The following is a 23,799-nucleotide window of genomic DNA, read 5'->3' on the forward strand; positions in this document are numbered from 1 at the left end:
TCTGCAAGGAGTATAAATCCTTACATTCCCCACCATCCAGTCAGAACTGAAAAAGCTTCTTGGATCTGAAGTGAAACATCTTCAAAGAAAAACAAGAAAGTCCAGTTGTCTCTTGAAAAAAGCACCTTTGGTATCACCAAATTAGTTCTGATGAAATCAGAATAAAAACGCTTAGCAATGCAACTATTACTTGCTTGCAGCCAACATTTGGATCTCCTACTTTGTACATGATGAATTCTCCAGGAGCAAGTAAACCAATTGCTGATAAAACCTTCTAGAGGTATATTACCTACTGACACCTACCTGACAACAGCAGCCAGAGTTCTCCTCTCATGTTTTCAGGAATACCTTTTAATGCAAGGTCTCTTGTTTTCTCTGTACGATACATACAGATACCTTGGCCATACTCAGCAAAATGCATTTTCCAAGCTTCTTCTTTCAAAAATTCTTTTGCCTTAAAAGTAATAGATATGACAGCATAAAACACACAGGGAAACCCATGCTGTGTAATAAAATCTATTTATCTTGTGTCCAAATATAATGAAATAACTCTTCTCATCCTGACATTTAATTATGTTCCTTAATTTTATTTGGGGATGGTATATCTGACTAGTCTTATAATAAAACTTTCTTGGTGTGTTAATTTCAAAAGCATATTTATTTGATCAAACAAAACATTTTTGATGCCACATAATTAATTAACTTTATGCAAGTTGACGATACAGGTGATGGAAATAATCTCAGGGACAATTACTTGCGATAATCTTTTTCAACCAAAAGATACTTTCACCATCACTGGACAACATCATTCTTGCCATAATAAAAGCACATAAATAATTTAGACAACAATGAAATAGATTTTTGTCAATGATATATCTTATTTTTTTCACTTGTAGTAAAGTTATGTTTTAATTCTTCAAAGTATTAAATAGGCAGATATTATATTACAAAGTTTAAATTAATTAAGATGTTAAATATTTTTCAAAACTGGTGTGGATATAATTTACATTCACATATTTTAAAATGTGCAAGGACAGTATTTTTGCTATATAACTAAGAGCAAAAATAAATAATACTAATCAGCCTACTAATTTAGGGTTGAATTCCTCTGGAGAACGCCGACGATACATAGTCATTAGGGCCTGTGTTACAGTTGGGACACTGTTTCCATTCAAGTTGAAGTGCTGGTCTCCATCCACTTCAGAGTTCAGACTTCTCTGAGGACTGGATGAAAGGACGCTACTTGCTCTTGAATAAACCTGAAGGGAATCACACAGCATTTTAACTCCTGCTTGGTACAGGATTCCAAATTAAAGCATCCCTGACAAACAGCTAATATTTGTCTGAATGCAGGAACACAATTTACATTTGCATTCCTGTAACTTTTTTCCCCAAACACCATCACTCTGCTAAACAAATAATTCCCTCAACACTGTCAAACTAGTTACTAAGTCTGCACTACTATTAATCTTCTCATCGTTCCTATCACCCATCTCCTCCCACTTATGACTGTATGACTGTAACCTTGTTGCTGGTTCTTACGATTTATACTGACTGTTTCCTAATATGATTTGATTGCTTATTTGTACCCTATGACTATCAGTAAGTGTTGTACCTTATGATTCTTGACGAATGTATCTTCTCCTTTATGAACACTGAGAGCATATGCACCAAGACAAATTCCTTGTGTGTTCAATCACACTTGGCCAATAAAGAATTCTATTCTATTCTATTCTATTCTATTCTATTCTATTCTATTCTATTCTATTCTATTCTATTCTATTCTATTCTATTCTATTCTATTCTATTCCTATATTCATGATTCCATGTCTTGCATTCTGACATGAAAAAGAATAGATCTTGAGCTTTCCTCTGTGAAAGCCTATCAAAAATTTTAAGAGTGATACCATATCCTTTATTGCTCTTCTCTTCTCAAGGATAAACATTGCTACTTCTTCAGTCTCTTCATGTAATTAGAAACTGGGGAGGAAGGCTGGTTATGGGGAGCCCACATACTTCATAGAGTGCTCAGGAATGGACAGAACCAAAACATGAGGACCAATATTGGACCTGTGCTAGGATAATAGTGCCCACGTTTTAAAAGCTTTAAAGTAGGAAACAGTTTAGTTCATATTTTTATCACACTGCCCATCCCTCCTTCCTCCCACTTTTAGTGCTGAGCCTGAGTAATTCAAGCAGCTGAGGATGAAAGACACTGCGGCAGAAAAAGTGCACTTTTGCCAAATGTGTTTGAAGCCCAAAAGCAGGAAGGCTGCTCCTCCACCCTGTGTATTAGCTGCTGGCAGCTTTTAATCCAAATTAGGAGGTCTGCACAGTAATTGCTTATAAATATGGATCCATATAAAATCACTAGGATCAGCTAAACTGCAGAAAGAGGATTTCAGCACTGAAGTTCTGGCATTAAAACAAAGCTTGAAGAAACACACATTCTCCCTTTAAGTAAAATATTTAATCCTCTCATAAAATATTTTTGAACATTTTCTAATATACAGTACAGCTATATCATAATAACTCTACTGTAAGTTGTTCTTAAAAATTAAATATTCAGAAACATTCTCCAAATAACAAATTATAAGAGCAATGAAGTTATGGTAATCTTGCAAAAAATTTTGCTCTGCAGTGGAACAATTTGCAGCAGAATATCTTTCCCCCCACCTCCTTTCTGAGTGCCACTGTATTTATGAAACATACTGTAATTGATATAGAGCAGCAGAAGCCCCCAGGGACCGGTTCTGTGGAGAGAGGTTTTTCCATGGACCAGAGGGGGCGTGGTTTCATTACTGCCTGCATCTTGTGGATGGGCTTCACTTGTTTGCGTGGCCCAGTTTCTGGTATGCTGTGGACCGGTGCCAGTCCATGGACCGAGGGTTGGGGAATCCTGATATAGAGGATTGGCCCAACAAATTCTCACAATCTTATTGTTTCTTAGCTTGTTAGGGAAAGTAATGCCATACTTTCTTCTAATTGTTTCTTTTCTGGCATCCTGTAGTATTTAAATTACATATCCACTTATGATCCTGAAAACAATTGGGGGAGGAAAATTGTGGGAGCAACCAAGACCATCAAAAAGACAAAAAAACTAGAACAAGAATGTTTAAGAAATTTTTTTTTCCACCTTACGGTTTTCCAACAACTTATGTTAATGATAAGCAAATAAGCAAATAAATGAACACTTCAGTCCAATTGGAATTTTCAGAAAAGGTAATTGTAGTAAATGACAGGCACTTATTGTTTCTTCTGATTTCTATTTAAACTGCATGAAATTCTAAGATAATAGGTGTGTAGGGGGAAAAAAAGACTTATAAATTAAAAGGTTCAGCCACCTTTCAGGTGGAAGACACCACCGTATTGCATTGTGGATGCCATAAAAATAAAATAAACATTACAAAATAAATAATTGGACAAAATTTTAAAATAGCTAAAATTTGAGGAAAGCTGGAAATGTTGCAAGTTTTCCATCTCATAACAAATAGGCAGCATTAAAATATTTTAAAATTATTTTGGAAGTCAATGAATACCATTTTGTGATGTTGCAAATGCTTTATGCCACTGATTGCTATGAATGACTCACTACTTATAAAACTATTTAGAAGTGAGATCTAGCGCAGGTTTCTTTGAATTCAGTGCTGAATTGATTTTAACCAAACAAGTTAGCTAATAGTTCTCTAACAAAATATGTGAACTACAGTTATCAGTGACAACTGGAATAAAGGGATCATGGTTCAACTTAACCACCAAATTGAAAACACTGTTAGTGTGACATTTCCATGACAAGCTTGAACATCTTAAGACTAACAGAATTAAATGTTCTCCTGTTACATATTGTAAGAACTCTGCTTTAAGTACCCTGATGCTCTGATCATTTTCCACTTCAAAATAGACTTTCATAAGCTTTCCAATCTGCCACCATGCTTTGTGAACTGTATTTAAAATACTGCATCACAAGCTAGGCAGATGCTTATGGTTCTGTTGAGACAACAGCAGAAACAGAGGGCTTATTGATGGCTTCCTGACTGAGAGACTATTTATAACTTTCAGCTACTGATAAATCAGCTACACGCAGAAAGAGCCAGACATCTGCAAACAAATCATTCAGGTAATTAAGAAGATCAAACATTTTAAATGCTCTAAATCTTTTAAAGATTAATTCTGTGTTTTAAATTCATTTTTAATGCACACAAAATAGCTTTTAGAAATATTATGTTATATACACGTTTGACCAGTATACTTCTTTGAATTTTACTGCCTTGCATTTTATTTGTAATCTGGTAAATATTCAAAACTCAACGGTTGGTATTTTGTGGACTCAAACAAGATGATAGCTTGTGAATTTGAGTGTTTTTCTTTAGATTTAATCTTAAAACAGTCTTTTTAAACAGAAGGAATACGTATTATGGAATAATGGTTCTAAGGCTGAGATTAAATATGAAAGATTCTGCTCTCTACTATATTGGATTAAATGTACAGACTGATTGAAAATCCTTCAAGCAAAACCAAATATTATGATTTGGAATTTATAGTTATATGCCTTAGTATTCAACTAGCTCATGTTAAGACAAAACCTAGCCCAATCTATAAAAAATGGTAAATCATGGTTTGTAGGGTGCGTACACAGAGCTAATTTGATGTAGTTATTAAAAACACCAAGGTAGAAACTCATGGAGACCATGAGTTCTATTCCTATCTTTATCACAAACATCCAGCTGAATGACTCTCCACCACTCTCAGCCTCTCTCTCTCTCTCTCTCTCTCTCTCTCTCTCCTCTCTCTCTCTCTCTCTCTCTCTCTCAATAGGGACTTGCAGTCACTAGAAACAGAAGGGAAAACAAGCAATCACCAGAAAACAAGATCAACCCGAAGGCCTAGAACAAAACAAAAGAATGGAAAAGTCCAAATCAAGATTTAGTGTAATCATCTTACCTTGGTTAATAATTATATAATCAATTTAAACTCAAAGTGACTATCTACTCACCTCATCATCTGAACTGTTGTAACTTCCAGAAATCTCTCTTTCAGAATAAATTTTAGAAGTAGTTTTCTGGAGGAAATCAGAAATTCTCTGCACTAGAAAGTCTCTGTCTTTCAAATTGGCAAAGAGGAATGTCATTCGGTTTTTAGTGCTGATAGATAATGGACTAGGTAAGACGCTTGAGCTATCTGCCTTTTCAACAATCGTCACCTAATGATACACATGGAAACAGAAGGACCAAAATAAAGTCTAAATGAATTGATGCAGTTCTCCATCAACTGAATCTTTAATTTGGTCACAGACCAGCAAAATTGCAGTTTTTAAATACTGAAAAAAGTTATAAAGTTGTTATGAGTGATCAGGAATTATAGAAGCTAATTCTAGAAACTCAGGCAGCATTATAAACTTTCAGCACACTTGTTTTAAATATTGCATAAGAAAGATTAAATAATCCAAATATGTAATATTTTGTTGTTTCCATAGTCATCTTAGTCTACTCTTTGTATTTTAACATTATTTACTAGTTTTTAGATGTACTTTAAATTTAAATATTAATAGTTAATTCATAACTGTTAATTATTGATAAAATAGTATGTCTAAAATATAGAGATCTTCTGTTATATAATATGTCTTCTTGAAAAAGAGTCATAGCTATTGCAATATGACAACTTGTTGGCCCAAATTAGACCTTGCCGATGGTAAATTTAAAATTTAAATTTGTGACAATTGGGTAATGCCATGGGTGGTACAATAAGTGGGGTAACAATATATGGATTATTGACTGAACAGTGAGCAGCCATGCATACAAGTAATACAGCCATACAACCATAAGAGCCAGCCAATTACAGTTGCAAGTGGTGACAACTGTTAAGTGAGACAGCCTTGCTTAACGACCCACGCCCTCTGCTCTCTCTGATGACACCGTTAAACAAATATGTGAGTCATTAATCGTGCATGGGCTACCTCATGGATGTGGTAGATCCTGAGAGGTCCACCATAAGAGAGGCACACAAGCAGCAAAAAGGATTAGGGCCTAGCACCACATTCTAATGCCAGAGAAGATTCCAAACAAACCTGCAGGTATCACTGATGAAGCCATGCTTGTGGGCTGGGCCCCTGCTTTGATCAGATATCTTGAATGTTCATAGTAATCCCAATATAATAAAACCAGCATGTTTTGTACTGACCTCCCAAAGTGGGATGATGAGACTGCAGAGATTTTCTTCTTTGCTATTGAAACAAATGTAATTTGTAGACACAAACATTTGACCCAAAATGTGCATTTTATTAAATGGGGTCCACAGAGTACAATCTGTATGTCCATCTAGTTTTTCATCCTTTGGAAGCCGGAACAAAGCACGGTACCTTTCACTTTTTGCCCTGGCATCCAGATCCCTGAAAAACAGCATTTCAGATTTCAATGGCAATATTCCAATTACACGTACACATCTCATATAGTTCTTGCCTTTGCATTAAAAATAAAGAACAAAGTATATTCTTTATAGAATGATTTTACATATAAAAAGTAACACTTATATTAACAGGGCATAAAACAAACGTATAAAATTGCTTTAACATGTTTATTAGACTTTCTAATAAATCCAGATTGTTAGGGGCAATATGTTGACTCTGTAAACCGCTTAGAGAGGGCTGTAAAGCACTGTGAAGTGGTATATAAGTCTAAGTGCTATTGCTATTTTGTAGTAGCGGTTGTAGTAGTAGTAGTAGTATACTATACCCTAACTCTAACCCAATTACTGTCAGTAAGTAAGGATTACCTGTACCCATAAGCAAATTTGTAACAATTTCTTACCTACATCCCTACAAATAAATTGAGTTATAAGCCATAGAACTACAAGATATTGTCCTGACATGTATGGAGGGTAGATTGTAATAATCTGGTCTAAGTAGTCACTGTACTCTGTTTTGACTCTACCTCCAGGCATTTACAATAAAGGCCTTAATTGTCCTAGCAATAGTAAGAACTATTCTACTGGCAACTACTGAAAAAAGAAGACATCAAAAAAATATATAGTATCTTTAGCTGAGCAGAGTACCCTGATGAGCCTTTTGCTGGACACCCAAACAAAACAATTTATACTCACTTTCCTGAAAGACAAGATAAGGTGTTAATTTAGAATTCCTTTCTTCAGTAAGAAGCAGTAAGTGCTTCTTACTGAAGAAAGGAAGGATCACATATGGATTAACAAAGGAGGAAGTCTTTAAATCTGGGTTCAGCAACCTATTGCTTGTGGGCCAGATATGGCCTACCACTCAAAATCATCTGGCTTGTGATCCGAAAAAAAAAAATACATTTACTCAACCCAGGCAAGAGAGAGAAAACACATTCTACTTCCTCCAGGAACCATTTTAGAGAGGGTTTCACCAGCCACCTTGCTGCATCCCCCAGAAATGGTGGCAGCAGCATCATGTCCTCTGGCCAGAAGGATGCTGACCCTTGTTTTAGACGATCATGGAGGATTTAAGAAAAAACAGTTCGGAAATGGAGTAGAAGGGTGCAACTAAAATAGTTAATAAAATGGACAGAGAAGTTTTAGTGGCTGCTAAAAGAAGACGGTTGGTTTCAAACCAGAGAAAAGGTAGCTAGTATCAATACAGTGGATTAAGCAAGGTTTACATTGCTTAAGACTCATTAGTTTGGTTAGTTAGTTTATTAGTTTGTGAATGGACTAAAGTCCATGAAGCATTCAGGGGCATAATCTTGGAGGGAGAGAACTGAAGAGGTAAAAGACTGACATAGATTTAATCTAATTGCAGAGGATACATGGTGGGGTTGAAGATAGTGAAAAAAAAAAGACCAAAGGTCATTCTTATGGGTGAAAGAATCGTCAGTTAGATCAAGATCAGATGTTATTTCATTTGACTGAATGCAAAAGGAAAAAAAAAAGACAAATAATAATCCCTTTCTTAATTCTAAAATGTGGAATGGTAGATGGACAGGTAGCATAGTAAACACAGGTAGTTTTCATTCAGCGACCACTTGCTCAGTGACTGTTCTATGTTATGACAGTGCTGAATGAGGAGACGCACTTGTTCCTTGTAGCTGTGACCACCGCAGTGTCTCTACAGTCACAGATCATGATTTAGGTGCTTGGCAAGTGGCTTGCAATTACAATGGCTTGCAGCATTCTACAGTTATATACCGGTAGTTCTATCTATAACATACATAACATCAAGTTCATTTAGTGACCATTCAAAGTAACAACGGCACTGAAAAAAGTGTCTTATGACCATTTTTCACATTTACGACCATTGCAGCATCCCATGGTCATGTGATCAAAGTTCAGACTCTTGGCAACTGACTCATATTTATGATGGTTGCTGTATCCCAGGGTCATGTGATCACTTTTTGTGACCTTCTGAAAAACAAAGTCAATGGGGAAGCCTTATTCACTTAACAACTAACTTACTAAAGTTGTCACTAACTTAACAACTGCAGTGATTCACTTAGCAACGGTGACATGAAAGGTTGTAAAATGGGGCAAAATTCACTTAACAAGTGTCTCACTTAACAACAGAAATGTTGGGCTCAACTGTGATCGTAAGTCAAGGACTACCCGTATTCACCATTTGCAACCATCACTGCCAGCTTCCAACAGGTCAATAAGGAAGCCAGCAGGAGGTTGCAAATGGCAATCAAATGACCGCTGAAGAACACTGCAATGGCAAGGGATTCCCCTAATGATGACAACTGGAACTGCTGTGATGTCACGCTTTATGATTGCATTAGCAAAGGGGTGGCCCTTCCAATTATCAATGTTAAAGAAGAACAATGTTATGTTAAACATGTATTATAATCCGTATCCTTATACACATTTAAAGTTGGTTAGAGCAGAAAGAGTTCAGAGAAAAGTGACCTCATACTTTTGAAACAGTATTTATGTGAAGGGGGAAGACACTGCTCCCAATGGAATAGTAGGCAATGTGATGACTGTAAACCATTCTTGTGAACCTGGAGGCTGAAGAAATGAAAACTGCTTTTGCTGTGTTTTATTGGCAGTTTGAATAAAAAGAGGAAAAATGGAAATGGCTGTTGTACGTTGGTTCTTTCAATCAAATCCTTCAATTTCATAGATGTTCCCCATAAAACACTCCCTCCAACCCCTCCCTAGGCTTTAAAGTAAGAGAAACCCATTTAAAAATGTACATCTGGGTTGAAGCATAATGCTAAGTCAGCATGCAAGTTGTTTACTTTGGGCTGCACTATAGCAACTAATTCCAAATCCTACCGTTTTAGGGCAGATACTTTTTTAGGAGACTTCTTCTTAAGCCTGGGGAGTGACTTGTCCTGCTCAAAGCCTTCATTGTCCAAAAGTTGCCTCATAGCTATGTTAGCAAGTTGTTCCATTAGTTTAAATGTTTCACTGATGTTGAGAAACACAGAAAAGAAATGCTGACTGGATCTTGTGCTAACTTTGATCACATCAGGTAACAACAGAGTTGCATTCTTCTCAAGCTGGGTAATATCAACCCATCGGATGACAAGTTTAGCTATTAAAGAAAAATATAGCTTTAGCAGAAACAATAACAATTCAATAGTTCCAAATTCAAAAATCAGATGATAAAATCTAAAAAATTTATAATAATTATAAATGACTCGCATACGTACTACAATTAAATACCGATTTATGGTGCAGCCCTTTGAAAGTTTGCTCAAAGTCTTGGTGCTTTCAAATGATTGAGTTGCTAGTACTATGCAGTTATCAGTTGAAAGGATTTGTCTACCATCTGTATGAGTGTCTGATAAATCCATATATTTATTACACTATCTGACTGGCAAATGTAGTTAGATTGTTTTACAGATAAAAACCTATCGCTACACACATCTGATAAAGAATCAAATCATTTTATAATTTATTTATTATTCAAATTTCTATACCGTCCTTCTCCTTTCGGACTCAGGGCGGTGAACAGCCAAAATAAAACATTTATACATAAAGTACGATTAAAAATAGATTTAAAATAATTAAATTTGGCCCATAGTTTAAAATTTATCAATTTAAAATCCATATCAAAATTTAAAATCAACCATAAAATCATAAAATCAATTGTTCACTAAACCAAAAAAGCTTAACAAAAAAGCAACCAAGATATAAACATTAAATTACTTAAGCACTTATTAGTTCATACAGCATAAATTTTAAATAAAGATCCACTAGTCTTAAATAATTCAGGTGCTAAAAATACAGGTAATTATCCTGGTGACAGAATATCAATGACCCTTATTAGTCAATAAAATTCAAAGCTATAAACCTCTTAAAAATGTTAACATGAATAAAAAAGCAGTTACTTGGAGCAAAACCTAAAATTCTTTGGAAATAATGTTGACAGCTAAGTATGAATGAACTCTTTTCCTTCAGCATTTTATATATACCATACACTGCTCCTTCTGTATGACATACTATATATGGAAATATTCATCATTGAAGAACATGTTCAGTGAAATAACAGTGTAGTTTCTTCAGTTTATTAAACCACCTTTCCTTATGCTTGTTCTTCTAATACTTATTTTCTTACCTCCAATTCCTGAACATGAGAATAAGGACAACATTAAATCATATATACTGTACATTTGTATCAATAAATGAACCTGTTAATAATTACATAAGAAGATACTCATTCCTACCTTCTCGACCCATGAGAAAGGAATAGAAACACAGATGGTTAATGCTGAGATACATCCAGCCCTGACGTGGGACTTTCCCTTTCCAATAACTGCAGGAATAGTAATTCACAAGTTTCTCCTCCTCTGGCATCCCAAACAATTTATGGAACTTCACTGTTGCTTCCTTAAATTTAGCCGTGTCATCATCTTCTCGAATACCATTGATTTTGTTGTACTCTGCGATGATACCCTGAAGTAGATCACACAGGACCACTTGGAATTCTCAAAGCAACTATACCCTTTGCGTTTCACTTCTAGTATTTAAATTACGATCCTTATCATAATGTACACATACTGATCCATTAATTTAGAAATAAAAGAATTTTAGAAAAATCACAAATAATTATAATTTTCCCTTTTAGTACATATTCCAAATATAAGCCACCTATTCATATGGAAAACCACTACATAATTTCATATTATGTTTCAGGAAACAAATGTTTAATAAATATGACTGCCTACGAAAATAGAGTAGCTTGATCTTATAAGGTTTTACAACGTTGCAAGACACTTGTTATGGTCACTATTAAAAAGATTCTGGAGGTAAGCTAATGTTATTCATAGGCATGTGAGTGCCACCCAGCTCAAGAGATTCACATTATTAATCCTTCACATAATAAATTTTTGGATGAGAAAGTACAAATCCACGTGTTACTCATAACTTGTTAGTCTCTGATAAACCAGACTGGATACATTCTTCTACATAAAAACAGCCAAATTGCATGGCAAATCTGCTTTTGAAAAATGATAATCAAACTCTATAAGGTACATGTGGTTGTATGCGTAAGTGAAAGGGACAGTATTACTCCATCAACATTTTAGAAATTGTGGTGGAGCTGGCGTGTGTTTAAAATACTAGTTTGAACCTCTTCCTATGAATATCATTTAATACTGGTATTGCTGATTACTCTGATCGTGAAAACAATATTACACTGTTATTAGAATCATATTTTTAAAAATGACATACACAAGAAAATCAGATTAAAAAATACAATTATATACTAGCTTTTCCTAGTCACATATATGTTGAACAGACAAAAAAATACAATACCTGTATTTTTCCTCTGACAAAAGTGTTTATATCATTTTCATTTTCAAAGATAGAAAGAGTTTGTAGTAAATTCTGTTCAAGCCATTCCCAATGCTCTGTTATTTCTTTTCTTGAGCAACCTAAACACGAGGTATATGTAAAATTATTCCATTATGAAGAACACATGCCTAAAAAGTTTTAGTACAACTATTACCAGTGATTATCAAACAGCTTTAAATGATGCCTTCTGATGTAACTCTTGCGTGGAAAGGTCATCTTCCTCTTTTTTTCTTCTCATCTCACTGAGGTTCACTTCTCATTTTAAACAAGCTAGTTTTTGAGGATACTAAAAACCAAGGATCCATGCTTTGGTTGATAATTTCACAGCAATTCAGAATATAAACCGTTTTGTTCATTAAAATTTTAATCAAGCCACAATTTTTTAAGTATGGTCATCCTGAAGAATTGAGAATTATTTGACACTAGAAATTAAAGCTTGGGATGTTCTTGCTGAAAGGCATCTTTGTATGGTATTAGTTTGCTGTTGTGTCTCTGATCTGTAGAATTCAGGACTTGTTTGTTACAGTTCTTTGGCATCATCGTTTCTCCACCTTCTCCCAAACAGAGTTTATTTTTTTTTTAAATTAAATTTATTTTGCCACCTAATCGTCCATGGCGACTAAAGGCGGCTTACAGAATTTAAAAACCACATTTAAAAACAGTAAAACTAATAAAAAATCAAATAAATTAATGTAATAAAATCACCCCCACTCCCCCACCTCAGCGACAGCAGATCATACAAGCCATTTAATGGGATCCATCCCACTCTGGGTTCCCCAGGTCCACTGGCAGAACCAGGTCTTCAGTGCCTTTCCAAGAGAATTAGAGTGGGGGCTGTTCTAATTTCTGAGGGAATGATGTTCCAGAGAGAGGAAGCCACCACAGAGAAGGCCCTTCTTCTGGGTCCCACCAGGTGTATCTCCCTCGGGATGGGACCCGCAGCATTCCTTCCTCTCCACTCAAATGGGTCGGGTAGATGTGACTGGCAAGAGACGGTCCCTCAGATAACCTGGTCCCAAGCCATGAATGGCTTTAAAGTTGACAACCAGCACCTTGAATTGTACTCAGAAGCAAATTGGCAACCAATGCAGCCCCCGCAGGAGAGATGATACATGTGCACACTAGGGTCTGCAGAAAACCGTGTGGGCCACTGCATTTTGCACCAATTGGAGCTTCTGGATGCTCTTCAAGGACAACCTCATGTACAGCGCATTGCAATAGTCAAGACTGAAAGTGACTAAGGCATGAGTGACTGTGAGTAGGGATTGCTGGTCCAGGAAAGGGTGTAACTAGCACACATGTTCTTTCAAACTCGGTCATGAGAAATAACTGCCTGGCAAACAGTTAATATAATATTTTCACAATAGAAACAGAAAGAGCTGAACAAGAGATCGTCCCCTATTCTTTTTCTGACTTAGTGAGATAGGAACTGGAATCAGACATAGGTACAGCGTGTAGAAAAGTCTGGTTCTATTCCCTTACAAATTATTAAGCAATACTCTTACCAAACTTCATGTAATATCAAAAATGTATTATTCTCATTAGGATTTTTAAAAATTGTTTTAATTTCCTTGGAGGTATTCTCTGTGTAGTCTGCATACACATACTGGCTGATGGAAGGCAGGGCAACAGTACGATAGATTACAAGGCAGTCTGTAGGTAAGAGATCTTAGTTTGTCCAGAACAACATGAGCATATCAGCAGTAAAACTGGGCTTTAACTGCATTTGTGACACACAGGCCAACAGGAACCAAAACTGACTGATACGCTCCTCAACTTTTGCAAGGAATGCTATATATGACTTCGCTCAGGCAGACACTTCCATAATTCACTGAACAAGGAGGAAGAACAACATCAAAACCAGACTTGCAAGATTCTATTATTATTGGCAAGTTCAATAAAAGTCATTTTAGCTTTTTATCATCATCACCAGTTTTCTATCAACCACATAGTGATGACTAGGGCATATGAAAATTATGACTTGGAATATAAGTGGTAAAGAGCATGAATTTACAAATTAGTAAATAAAAAATAGGTACATCGTGTGTAAGTGAAACTAATGGTAAGGGAAATGATGTTATAGGTATGAATGATGATAATCAGCTCGGTGGATGTTGTTGTAGGAATCTGAAGGATTCATTTTTCTCACTCCTACATTTTAGCATCTACATGAAACACCTGGAAAAGTCATCCAGTAGTTCAGGATAAGGTATCATCAACCTGTGGGTGATATCCATCTGTACAATGTCCACCGTAGGCACGACTTGAGATGCCATAGAAATTGTAAGCCATGTCTGAAGGCTGTGGAGGCCTGACTAGGCTGAAGTTGAATCACAAGAAGACAAAGCTGCTCTTTCTCCAGAAACATATGGTTCTCTGTTTCCATTTACACCCTAAATAGAAGCTGGAGGCTAAAACATATGAAGAACGGTTGCAGAAATTGGGTTTGTCTAGTCTGTTGAAAAGAAGGACTAGGGGCGACATAATAGAAGTGTTCCAATATTTGAGGGGCTGCCACGAAGAAGAAAGGGGTCAACCTATTCTCCAAAGCAAGAGAAGGCAGGACAAAAAACAATGGATGGAAACTAATCAAGGAGAGAGCCAATCTAGGACTAGGGATTAATTTCCTGACAGTGAGAATAATTAACCAGAGGAACAGCTTTTGCCTTCAGAAGTTATGGGTGCTCCATCACTGGAGGTTTTTAAGAAGAAATTGGAAGCCATTTGTTTGACATGGTATAGGGTCTCCTGCTTGAACAGGAGGTTGGATTAGAAGACCTCCAAGGTCCATTCTGACTCTGTTATTCTATTTGATTTTTCTTACTTCATGACTTCCATTTTTTGGCTTACTATTGCTTACTCCTTTTCTCTATTCTTCCTAATGATACTTACCCAGAAAGATTATAGCGTGGCGAGTCTGTGTGTTCATAGCTGAATTGTGCTCACAATCAATAACAGTATTTTGAAATGAATATGAATGCTGCAATACATATTCTATAAATCATTGAAAAGCCTATTAGAATTCTGTCAGAAAGGCACTGGTGGATGTAATGTGGAAATAAACTGTTTCTTAACCTCCTACAGAGCTTGCAGAACGATATTGTTTCTGAAGAACTGCAAACATAAGCTTATATATCTGATCCTGGTCTGCTGATGAGGAATGACATCATTCTGTCTCCCTTCCAGGGAGGCCTCGTATTTCTTGGAACATGCATCACTCTGAAAAGCCTGCATAATTGAACCAGAGCAGCAGAATCTCTTATCTAATAAGTGCACTGAACCATGCTTGAAATTAAGGTATGAAAATATATTGTTAAACACTGGATGTTGTTCTGAAATCTGAGTTAGTCTTTCTCCAATTTCTATATGCTTGCATACTCAAAGATTCAAAATAATTCTTCCTTCAAACCTGAAATATTTTAATGGAAAGTCCTATAGTTTAGTAGTAAGTTATTAATTCCTTGTCACAACATAAATTATTTGAGGAATATATATAAAAATTGAAATCTGGGTAAAGGACAGAACCACTGAATGCCCTCTCTGCATGCAATAAACTTATCCCAAATTGTATATAAATGGGCCCTTAAATATGGAATCTTCTACTTATAACTTATAGCATATCAGCAACACCTAAGTAGTTGTGGTTAAATTCACAGTAGCAATTAAACATTTAAAAAAGAACTTATCAAAAGCCTGAGTGAAAGCATTCAAAAATTTGATATCCAATCCATGAAGATAAATCTGACAGTTTAGAACTTCAGCTTCCAATTCAGAAAACTAGGATTTATCCCTCATATTTATGAAGGAAACTTGAGATTTTTAATTATATACAGACAATGCTCCTCAAACCCATTGCCTGTCTCCATTCAATACTCAATATTCTCCTTTATCATGTTCAGTGTACACACAACCCATCTTTATTCCAGTTCTAACTTGGCACTTTTCACAGAAGTCTCCCTTCATTTTATCCCTACAACAACACTTATTTAATTTCCATAGCTGAGAATATAGCTGAACTTTGGTCTTTGTGGTCCTAGTCCAATACTTTATAACTATGTCCACTATTTGCTATCCAAAGACAAGGCAAGCCAATCATACAGGAATTCTCATTCAGCAAAATAAGCATGAGAAGTCCTGCTGATCTGGTGGACCATATTTTACAAAGAATAAATATGCATTTTCATTCAAGGAATTTCAACCCTATTGAAAACAAAGGCCAGAATCCAGAATTACTAGGGCTGCACAGAGGACACAGAGAAACCCTTCAGCTACAGCAGCACCACAAACAGAACTGTAAGTCAGCATTTCATCTTTGCATCTACCTGCAGAATTAGATGGAAAACTAGATTAAAAAAAAAGTAAACAGAAAGTAAAAAATGATCCACATTTACTGTACAAGTTGGCTAATTCTTATGGAAACAAAAGCATAATGCATCTACAAGGAACCACATAACATAATAACAAAACTGGAAGGGAACTTGGAGGTCCAACTGCCAGCTCAATCAGGAAACCCTATACCATTTCAGACAAATACTTCTTCAATCTCTCCTTAAAAATCTCCATTGTTGGAGCACTCACAACTTCTGGCGGCAAGCCGTTCCACTGATTAATTGTTCTCACTGTCCACAAATTTCCCCTTAATTCTAAGTTGTTTTTTTCCTTGACTAGTTTTCATCCATTGCTTCTTGTCTTGCCTGCAGGTTGCTTTGGAGAATGGATCGGTCCCCTCTTCTTCATAGCAGTCCTTTAGATAGTGTAACACTGCAACCATGTCACCCTACATACCAAATTCCTGTAACCGTTCTTCACATGTTTTAGCCTCCAGTCCCCCAATTATCTTTACTGCTCTTCTCTGTATTATTTCTAGAGTCTAGAATCTCAACATCTTTTTTATATAATGGCAACGAAAACTGGATGCAATGTTCCAAATGTAGACTTATCAAGGCATTATAGAGTGGTACTAACACTTAATGTGATCTTGATTTATACTTCTATTAATATAGCCTAGAACTGTGTTGGCTTTTTTGGCAGCTGCAGCACACTGCTGGCTCATATTTAAGTGATTGTCCACTAGGACTCCAAGATCCCTCTCACAATTACTACTATTGAGCCAGGTACCACCTATACTATAGCTGTGAATTTGGTTTTTCTTGCTAAATGTAGAACTTTGCTTTCCTCACTGTTGAATTTCATTTTGTTAGATAGGGCCCAGTGTTCAGTATAAAATAACCATTATAAAGGAAAACTGATACAATGTAACTGTATTATTTACATCCAATAATCTTTGGTCAAAAAAACAATACCTTGAAAACAGTTCACATACTTACCACAAGCAATAGTCCAATATATCATAGAATCTGGTGCTTGATACAGAATACGATATGGTGCTACTCTTGCACTTGAATCTAACATAACATCAAGAGTTCCCACAAGAAGTCCTGGGGAAAAAAAAGAATTATGCAAATATTACCTGTTGTATACTAAAAAGTTGTGCCACATTAAAGCATACTCTAGCTGTGGAAAGAGTTAAATAGCAGATACAAAGATATATTTAAATTGTGAGCACTGGAGCCCAGTGCTTAGATTATTGGCCTTGTAAAATTACGCCTATACTTTGAGCAACTTGAAGAATAAAAGACAAAGTAGGCTGGCCTTATTTTATTGAAAAATCTGGACCAATTAACAAACATGTTTAATGAAGTCCATATGATAATGGGTACACCTACCACAAATTTTTGAAGTTTTCAAATGGAAGGCAAGTGAAAATCTTCACCTATTGATTCTGTAAGATTTCTGATATACAGGGTATTTCTACATGAGAATTTCAGAACTAGTTCAGAATCAGTTCCAGATCTGTCTGATTTTTCAACACTGGTTACTTTGCCATTGGCAGAGTCTGCTATCTCCTCTCTTTTGGAGTCCTCTTTTGGAACCCATTTTACACAATCATTTCAATGCACAGGAGGAATAGTAGCTGGATGGCTTAGCAATACTTCTTATCAGCATTTCAAGACCGACAGCCAAGAAAATCACTAGTAATCTTCAAGCTGCTTTTCAAAGACTGGATACTAGAATGAACAAGTTAGAATGACCAGTATTCCTCTGGGCCAGAAGAATAACTTATGGAATAGCTCTGTATATTTTTTTACACTATATTTTTTACACTATTATTCTTAATACAATTAAATTAGAAGGTAAGATATAATTTTTTCTTAATACAATTTTATTAACTTTCAAAAACATGAATAAAAAATAAATGAGCAAGGCAAAAAGAAAATAGAAAAAGAGAATCAGACAAAAAGCAAGATAAAAGTACAAAAAACAAAGGAAAAAGTAAAGAAAAAGAACAAATAGCTTTGACTTTCTTTGATTCAGATATAAAAATACAAACAATTTATTCTAAAATTAACAATATACATTATGTCTATAATCCCATATAATTCCAATCATCAAATCCCAAAATCAAAATTATATTTCTTTTAGTTTTTTGCAAAAAGTCTAAAAGTGGCTTCATTAAGAATTCATCACTGACTCCTATCATTCTTTCCTTTTTTTAAAAGACTATTCAGACTATGAGCAATACAGGAAGAGCCTTATTCTACGTCACTAGATGAAGTAGTACCGGAATAGTCCTTGACTTAAAACTGTTCATTTAAGGATGGTTCATTTACATTACGATAGCCTTGGAAATCATGATTTATGACCCATCCTCATAGACCACATCATTTAGCAACCAAAATCCAGTCCCAAGCCCAGGACTACATGTATAGAGATGTAAGTATGTAAATGAATGAATCATTCAGGCTCAGATGATTTCTGTTTTAGAATTTGCTACTTCCCCAAATTTCATTTCCCTAAATATTTGTATTCTTAAAATACTCAACATGTAAGATTCTTATTCCAACAAGATTTGAAACCATTTAATATTGAGGCATAAACAAAAGAAACCATCTTATGAACTGTCAGCTGTTGTAATGATTTGATAAGTATATGGGGCTTCTAGGTCTATTTCTTCCTAATTCTCCAGCTCTTAAACCATGTTCTTACTGAAATTTTCTTCTCTTTTTTCTGGCATTGTTGCCACATCCTTCTTCTTGTTTAAATCTAGTATAGGGCCTCTGTCATCTGCCTGCTTTATGGAGAACAGTAATTGCATGACCAAATATTAAACTGATATTATTTAAGTTTATCATTTGGGTTATGCTTTCTGATACATTCTTCAGCCCACATAGATTTTAAAAACATCAAATGCGGTTAGAACATCTAATATACATTTATTGGCATAGGACAACACTGAAATTGTTTGAACCGCAAAACTGAGCATGTTATTTTCCTTCCCTTACAACCACAACTGGGATCAGAATTTTGGCTAAGTGATGCAGTCATTAAGTCAGTCACCATTTGACTGGATCTGATTTTACAGCCATTGTTATCATAGTCATTAAGTGAGTCACCATGGTTGTTAAGCAAATCATGTGGTTGTTAAGTGAACAATACTGTTGTTAAGCAAATCCAGCTTTCACAATTGACTTTGCATGTTGGAAGTCAGCTGGGAAGGTTGCAAATCACAATCAAATGACTTCAAGGCATTGTAACCATCGTAAATCTCTATTGTTTACCACCTAAATGTCCAAAGAATTAATTTTGCAGCATTTTTTTAATCATTGTCTTGGAATCTGCAATTAATAGAATTCTTTTTAAAATGTGTTTTTGTGCCTGTGAAGTTCCTCAGACTGTACTTCTGAATTCTAGCAATGCAGTAGTTGAATGCAGACATTATAGTTTTTTGGCATGTTGAGACATACAATACAAAATCCCCCACATCCCACCAAAGGACTTAATACTACTATATACCACCAATCTATTATGGAGTCAAGTTCAGAGTCAGTTACAGTAATAAAAGCTTGTTGGCAAAGACAACATTTCTCATGTTTTGCTCCTGCTCTCTTTAAATAGTATATCTGTAGCTTTAGTTACAGATATTTTTTACTGGCAGCAATTTTCTAGAGGGGAGATTTATCAGAGATTTACTGCAGTTTTAGGAGCCAGCAAAAAGCACAAGAAAACATATCCTGGGCAAAGGGCTGACTAGATTTTTTTTCTCACTTGGTGCCACCATTGAGAAGTAGTGATATCAATTGAGGACTAGTCACATCTATGGCAACGCAGAACAACCCACTGATCCCTCAGTAGTTTTCTGAGACCACGTTTTCCTATCAGCCATTTTGGAAGGAGAGCATAACCAGCAGATAGTGATGTGGGACTAGCAGATGAGAGCCAAAGCTCCTATTTAAAAATCTTTCCAGGAAAATAAGTAAATATATTTCTCTTTTAATAATTTTATATCGGTTTGTCTGGAAAAGTGAATGCCCCTTATATAATTTTTTCTTAGATCATGGTAGGTGGTAACATACAGCCAACCTAAACTATCCTGAAATACCTAAGCACAGCTGGATTTGGAAAAATATGGGTGAAAATCCACCAGGAATCCCAGGGCTACAAGCTAGGCTAGGCTAGGCTATGAAATTAACAACCTGAATGAAAGCAATGACAACCCTTTTCCATATTGTTGCTAAAAAACAATGTAAACAGCTCCATGAAGTCATTAACAGTCAAACTCTATTCAAGAGTGTCTTTATCTTTTTATCTAATTACAAAGGAATCACACTGGGCATCAAACCAAATTGCAAAGATAAGATTCAACAGCAAGATGACCTTCGCAACAGACACCCCTACGCATATACACATTTGTTATATACAATGAGCAAAAATGGGCTTTGCATAACTCTGCTCTATTGAAAGTTGTTCTCTTCAAACGGGAAGCCTCAAGTCTGTGATTCTTCATTGCACTTTCCCCCAACCTGATATTTTATCCACATATTTTAAACTATAATTCCCAACATATTCACCATGCTAATTTGAGAAGATGAGAGCTTTAGTTTGAAGCTGCTGGACAGACCAGGTGCTATCAATCAGGCAGCATAGGTTAATATGGCTCCACCGGCCATTCCCTTTGGTATTTGGCTGTCATGAACAAGAGGATATTGAACTTGAGCAAGTGTAGCTGGAACCTAAGAGAGAAATCATTGCTGCTGCTTCTACAACCATCACCTCAGTGATGAAATCCAAATTTTTTTACTACCGGTTCTGTGGGCGTGGCTTGGTGGGGCTTGGTGTGTATGGCAGGGGAAGGATACTGCAAAATCCCCATTCCCTCCCACTCCTGGGGGAAGGATATTGCAAAATCTCCGTTCCCACCCCACTCTGGGGCCAGCCAGAAGTGGTATTTGCTGGTTCTACGAACTACTCAAAATTTCCACTACCGGTTCTCCGAACTGCTCAAAATTTCTGCTACCGGTTCTCCAGAACCTGTCAGAACCTACTGGATTTCACCCCTGCAACACCTCCATACTCCAAGTCAACTAATCCTGCTGCCCACCAACATTTCTTCTCCAACCAGAAAAAGATATTTGATGGTACCTGAGGAGGTAAGGAGACGCTGTTGTATCATGTAAACCCAGTACTACAGCTGCAGTGTGGGAAAACATCCACATTACCCTCCATTTTTATTACTCACTGTCAAGTGTCCAGCCTAGGTGAGGAGAGAGTTGGTGTCTCAGCTAGCTTACCATGGAGGTTAGGGAGTGGATTCATGTGAGATATTTGTCTTGGTATCAAGATAAATGACCCCATATTACATATATCCCTATGATATATGAGTGAAAGAGACAGGATAGCTGTCTGGTGTTAGCTATTTTGTGCCATACAAATTGCCATTATGTAGTTTGCCAAATCTGGCAGAGTATTTTGCCTGGGCACACACAGAATTGTTAACCAAAACAATGGTCACTGGCCTGCCCACAAGCTAACAATTATAGGTGACATTAACAGGCTGCAGTTTAGCCTACTATGTATTGTAACTGTAGAAGAAGCTTTGGTAGACCCACTGGAAATCAATGGGATAAGCAAGTCAATAGAAATACAAGCAAGACAATCCATTTATTGAAAATCTTGAGCTAGATTACATGTTTGTGAGTGAACTCCAAACATTTAATTCACTTATGCAATATTATGAAAATATCGGCTTTCACTTGAAAAAGTAATTTTCAAGCTTTATGGCTACAATCTGATCTCAGTGGCTAAAAGGAAAATTAGGCTCCATGGGAAGACAAGACAGAATTTCCAAGAATCCAAAAATCCAAGAATATTGGATTTCTGCCCAATATTCTTAATTCCTAGTGCAGAGAGACTTTCCTTAAATTTTTGAATCAAGAGCGGATGACAATCCCCTTGATTTCTTATATTTGCTGATCACTGAGACACCGAGTACTGTACATTCATCTTGTAGCAAATTTTGAGCATTGATAACTTTTAGTACAGATGTAAAAAATATCATAAAACCCACAAATTCTTGATTTGGAGTTGTTTATATGATACTTTGTGCCCAAGGATCAGCATTTTCACAGCAAAAATCACAAGAGGCGATTATTTACAATGAAGAACTGACGCAGGGATCCTGTCGTAGAGGATATTACGAGCAAATCTCCTGCCTGCTTTTTCCCCAATATTCTCATTTAAGCATGCTGTCTAAATGTATACATGTAACTAACATAATATTTAATTTGGCCTCAAGTGCTTCTCAAGAAATGATTGAAGAAATTATTTTAGATGTTAGGCAACTATTCTATTCATTACAAAATAATAACAAAATATCCTACAAAATGGCAAAATACAATGTTAAGTATCATAATGTCATAATCTTCTTAAAATACTTCAATGGGCAGCTACTGGCATAAAAACTGCCAAACACCTTTTCAGCATCAACAATGCTAGATTCCAACAAACTAGGTGATGTTAGCTTAAAAAACTATATCTGTGATGGCGAACCTATGGCATGCGTACCATAGGTGGCACGCGTAGCCATATTAGTGGACACGCAAGCTCAGTTCCTTTTGGGGCCTTCTAGGCCTACCAGAAGCAGGGAACAGGCTGCCTCAGGGGGGTGGGGAAGGCCCGTTTTTCTTTCTCATCTGGCTCCAGATCTTCTCTATGAGTCTAGGGAGGGCGAAAACAGCCTTCCCCACCTCCCCTCTAGAGGCATGAAATGGCCCGTTTCCCAACTTCTGGTTGGACAGGAAGTGATGTTTTTTGCTGTCCCCAGCCTCCAGAGGGCCTCCGAGTGGGTGGGGAAGGCTGTTTTCGCCCTCCCTAGACTCATATAGAGGATCTGGAGCCAGGTGAGAAAGAAAAATGGGCCTACAGGGCAATTGCGTGCTGGGGGGGGCGTGCGCATGCTCAGGGGCGGGGCGCATAGAATTATGGGTGTGGGCACGTGCATGCGTGAACCTCCCCTGCCCCCCCCCGGCACGCTATGACAAAAAGGTTAGCCATCACTGGACTATACAGTCCAGATCAGGAAGGCTCCCGGAGGCCCTCATTTGTAGCCTGGCCAAGACCTTGTTACCAAATTTAACTACATGGTGATTCAAAATTGGTATGCATTATTTTTTGAATAAAAAAACAACAGCAACAACAACAATGGAAATGGAGGCTATTCTCACCCATTTATTTATTGCCAAATAATTTATTGCTTTTAATCTATTTAAACAATGTACATGGCTGCTCATCCTATTCATGTGACTCTAGGCTGTTCACAATTCATTAAAATTGGAAACACACTACTAAAGCCATCAGCAACAGAACACACTATAACTGAGGCTATCTACATAACTCATATCTTCAGTCATCTAACATCCTGGCCAAATGCCTGAGAGTTGAGACATGTCTTTAAAACTTTCTGAAAGGCTAAGAAGGATGGAGCCAATCCAACCATTTACTGCTGTGTGCAATAGGTTTAACAGAGATTAGCAGATTCTTTCAGCATGCCTCTTTGCAGGTTTATCCACTGTTACCATTTCTATGCATGTTTTTGGAGGAGAGAAGATGACAACAACTTAATACCACATAAACCCTTTCTATGCTGCTCAGAGGGCAAACATAGTGAGCACATTTTATTTTCCACTGAAAATATGG

The 23,799-nt window shown here is 36.5% G+C and overlaps 1 protein-coding gene across 1 annotated transcript in view; it reads right to left on the reverse strand.

The window, feature by feature from the left end:
• The window catches only part of TBC1D9 (TBC1 domain family member 9), a 57,248-nt gene that overhangs the window by 17,095 nt on the left and 16,354 nt on the right, over window positions 1–23,799 (reverse strand). Inside the window, exons 2-10 of the mRNA XM_070949207.1 lie at window positions 17,070–17,204; window positions 16,678–16,701; window positions 11,728–11,846; window positions 10,638–10,866; window positions 9,241–9,502; window positions 6,178–6,385; window positions 4,994–5,200; window positions 1,089–1,259; window positions 304–454 (exon numbers count right to left, since the gene is read on the reverse strand). Of these exons, the coding sequence (XP_070805308.1) occupies window positions 304–454; window positions 1,089–1,259; window positions 4,994–5,200; window positions 6,178–6,385; window positions 9,241–9,502; window positions 10,638–10,866; window positions 11,728–11,846; window positions 16,678–16,701; window positions 17,070–17,204 (1,506 nt within the window). The remainder of the gene's footprint in view (window positions 1–303; window positions 455–1,088; window positions 1,260–4,993; window positions 5,201–6,177; window positions 6,386–9,240; window positions 9,503–10,637; window positions 10,867–11,727; window positions 11,847–16,677; window positions 16,702–17,069; window positions 17,205–23,799) is intronic.

This window comes from Pituophis catenifer, unplaced genomic scaffold, assembly GCF_029215685.1.
Source record: "Pituophis catenifer annectens isolate HBS135680 unplaced genomic scaffold, rPitCat1.0.hap2 SCAF_8, whole genome shotgun sequence".
In the NCBI taxonomy this organism is placed as follows: domain Eukaryota; kingdom Metazoa; phylum Chordata; class Lepidosauria; order Squamata; family Colubridae; genus Pituophis; species Pituophis catenifer.